The 4,001-nt window shown below is 46.3% G+C and overlaps 1 protein-coding gene across 1 annotated transcript; it reads left to right on the top strand.

Annotated features, from left to right (window-relative positions):
• Positions 1 to 1,277: 1,277 nt before the first annotated feature.
• Positions 1,278 to 3,551, top strand: LOC311046990 (protein transport protein Sec23A-like; the record flags this gene model as incomplete). Its single annotated transcript, XM_084059574.1, has 1 exon — positions 1,278 to 3,551. The coding sequence occupies one exon, from the start codon at positions 1,278 to 1,280 to the stop codon at positions 3,549 to 3,551; it is 2,274 nt and encodes a 757-aa protein (XP_083915700.1).
• Positions 3,552 to 4,001: the final 450 nt, after the last annotated feature.

Raw genomic sequence — 4,001 nt, 5'->3', positions numbered from 1 at the left:
TGACCACTGTGATGACCACACCGCCCACTTCACACTGGGTGTGATTTTTACTTCTCATTTGGCTCTGGATTGTTCCCAGATTGGGCTAAGCCTGATATCATGGACTCCATATTTAGGCATGGCTGGCCTGGAACTCCATATTCTCTGAGACATACATGCGGGTATTTCGGGGTATGGCCAAATTCGTTACCACCACTGGGATTGCAAGCTGGAACAGTGGAACACATGGAAAGTACAGTAGTGCAGAGAACTGCAACAACCAGCATCTTATAAAAATTGAAGGGACCCCTAGATATTCGTTCTTCGAGTTCCCGAATAGGGATCCCAGGTTGAAAGCGGGTAATGATTTTCTCACAAGCAGTCATCTGCTAAATGAACACTTGAAATTGAGTACATAAAATCATGTGGGGTAAAAACAGGGGCACTTGTTTTGGGATAGTTTGCAATAAATGGAATTAAAATACATGTGGTCTAAAAGAGGTTCAAATATTTACAACGTACATTACCAACATCATTCTCAAAACAAAGCAACGGCCGTTAATCAATACCAGCCACCCCATAGAATGAGAAAACAATTAAACTTTTTCAAAAATTTGAATTAAGGAAGTAAATTGAAGTACTGACCAGATACATGTAATGTTCCTGAACTTATAATTGATGGCCACTCTTGAAGATTATTAGTCACTCTTTATGGACATTCTTTAAGTCTTAAAGTGTCTTATTGCATGCTAGCGCACTTGGTTGGAGCCTGCAAATATAGTCAGCTGACATAAAAAAGATAATATGGCTTGTTTCTATAGTTTCTATGCACCGGGTAGCACCTACAACAACATGGTGGATGATTGATACGTAACAAGTGACATCACTGTAGCTAAAAGAATATGGATATGGCGGACTCATCATGACATCATTGGGATGACAGGGGAATCCCCGCCAGACAGTATATAAAGATTTGCTGTCTCAGAGAGAGGTCAAATTCAGTCAACACAGTCTGCCCCGGGTTCTCCGGTCCTACACTTTTCAACACAGACCATCAAGACTCTACTTTCAAGATCCTCCATCTCCTATCAAGACTCTTAACATCAAGACCAACTCCGATCAGAGTTCAACATCATCCCGCACCCTATAGCACCCTTCTCAACAAGACCCTTACTACATGGTTGCTAGTCACCTGAAGTCAGCCCTTTGGATCACACAGGGAAGACAATCCCTGTCGACTGAGTGCTATTCGGACAACCCTGCGGTGGGTCCTGGTCCTAGACAAGTTTTTACAGGTCATGTCCACGTTCCCAGAATACATTGCTCAGAGTGAGAAGCAAGATGGTGTGCGGTTTAGTTGGAACTTTTGGCCATCCAGCCGCGTAGCAAATGGGATGGTTGTACCTGTGGCCGCCCTCTTCACTCCTCTGAAAGAACGGCCTGACCTCCCTCCCATCCAGTATGAACCGATTCTCTGCAGTAGAGCTACTTGCAGAGCTGTCCTCAATCCGCTGTGTCGAGTTGACTACAGAGCCAACCCAAAGTTATGGGCCTGTAACTTCTGTTACCAAAATAACCGGTTCCCTCCTACCTATGCTGGTTTTTCTGAGGTGAACCAACCTGCTGAACTACAGCCTCACTTCTCCACTATAGAATATGTTGTACAGCGTGGTCACCAGCTGCCCCTGGTCTTCCTGTATGTTGTGGACACGTGCATGGACGATGAGGACCTGCAGGCTCTGAAGGAGTCTCTCCAGATGTCTTTGTCTCTTTTGCCCCCTGCTGCTCTGGTGGGACTCATCACCTTTGGTCGAATGGTTCAGGTCCATGACCTGTGCTGTGAGGGAATCTCTAAGAGCTACGTGTTCAGAGGAACCAAAGACCTCAATGCCAAACAGATCCAAGAAATTTTGGGTCTGACCAGAGAGTTGGGAAGAGGACCACAGCCCCTCTCTAACAGGTTCCTGCAGTTGGTCCAGAAAGTAGATATGAACCTTATTGAACTATTGGGGGAGCTACAGCGAGACCCCTGGCCTGTCACTCAGGGCAAAAGACCTCTCCGCTCTCTGGGTGTCGCCATATCCATTGCTGTAGACCTACTGGAGTGTACGTTCCCTAACACAGGGGCCCGTATCATGATATTCACCGGGGGCCCGGCCACCCAGGGCCCCGGCATGGTCGTGGGGGATGAATTGAAGATACCCATTCGCTCCTGGCATGACATCGAGAAAGACAGTGCCAAGTTTGTGAACAAAGCTACCAAATATTACGAGGCACTGGCTAACAGAGCATCAAGCAATGGCCACATCATTGACATCTACGCATGTGCCCTTGACCAGACAGGCCTGTTGGAGATGAAATGCTGCTCCAATTATACTGGAGGGTACATGGTCATGGCAAACTCTTTCAACACGTCTCTTTTTAAACAGACGTTCCAGAGAGTTTTCACCAAAGATGTTCAAGGAGAACATCTTAAGATGGCCTTTGCTGGAACTCTGGAAGTAAAGACTTCCAAAGAGATCAAGGTTTCAGGAGCCATCGGGCCATGTGTGTCCCTCAACGCTAAAGGCCCCTGTGTCTCAGAGGATGAGATTGGAACAGGAGGGACCTGTCAGTGGAAAATATGTGGTCTGGACCAAAGTACTACACTGGCACTGTACTTTGAAGTGGTCAACCAACACAATGCATCTATCTCTCAGGGAGGTCGGGGGGCGGTCCAGTTTGTCACCCAATATCAACATTCCTCTGGGCAGAGACGCATCAGAGTTACTACTACTGCCAGGAATTGGGCAGATGCACAGATTCATAACATTGCAATGTCATTTGACCAGGAGGCGGCGGCCATCTTGATGGCCCGTCTGGCAGTTTACCGAGCAGATATTGAAAAAGACTCAGACGTACAGAAATGGCTGGATAGACAACTGATTAGACTGTGTCAGAAATTTGGAGATTATCAAAAAGATGACCAAAACTCCTTCAGATTCTCTGAAAACTTCTCGCTCTATCCACAGTTTATGTTCCATCTGCGTAGGTCTCCCTTCCTCCAGGTTTTCAACAACAGTCCGGATGAGACTTCATATTACAGACATCAGTTCATGAGACAAGCTCTGACTCATTCGCTCATTATGATCCAACCTGTTCTGTATGCCTACTCCTTCAATGGGCAACCCGTGCCTGTCCAGTTGGACAGCGGCAGTATTCTGCCAGACCGAATCCTCCTGATGGACACGTTCTTCCAAATAGTCATCTACCATGGAGAGAAAATATCTCATTGGCGTCGGGCGGGCTATCAACAAATGCCAGAACATGAAGACTTCAAACATCTTCTTCAAGCCCCCGTCGACGACATCCAGGAACTCCTGCAGACACGCTTTCCCATGCCCATATATATAGACACACAACACGGAGGAAGTCAGGCCCGGTTCCTTTTGTCCAAGGTGAATCCGTCTCAAACCCACAACAACATGTATGCCTGGGCCCAGGAGTCGGGCGCTCCCATCCTAACAGATGACTGCAGTCTGCAGGTGTTCATGGATCACCTGAAGAAGTTTGCCGTATCCGGCACTGTCTGAAAAAAAATAAAAATATTATTATCTCCGCCAGACCGAAGATAAGGGTATTATGTTTCCTGCCCTGTCTGTCCGTTTGTCCGGGGCTAAAATCACAAACCGCAGGACTGATCAACACCAATTCATGCGCGAGACCCTTAAAGAATCTACATACTAAAATCGCAAACTGGAAGTTTCTTGTGCACACTGTCAGTAGGCCAAGGAACTAGCTCTATACTTTTTTTTCTCCCACATATTGTGTATTCTTGAAATAATTTACTTTAATAATGTTATAATGGAAATGGTAACATGTTATTACATAGCCACGCCTGTAAAAGCATGAACAACAATCATGCCATAATCCTTCCAAGGAAGCTCAATCCTGTCCTACAGTTGTTTGGTGTAACATGAACATACAGTAGGATGAATCTGTGAAGCTCAGCCATACGTTGGGATCTCCAGAGGGAGTGGGGC

Source organism: Gymnoscopelus microlampas (assembly GCF_963454915.1).
Source record: "Gymnoscopelus microlampas genome assembly, chromosome: 6".
NCBI lineage: Eukaryota > Metazoa > Chordata > Actinopteri > Myctophiformes > Myctophidae > Gymnoscopelus > Gymnoscopelus microlampas.
Note: the sequence above shows the minus strand (reverse complement) of the source record. Positions and strands in the feature narration are given on the sequence as shown.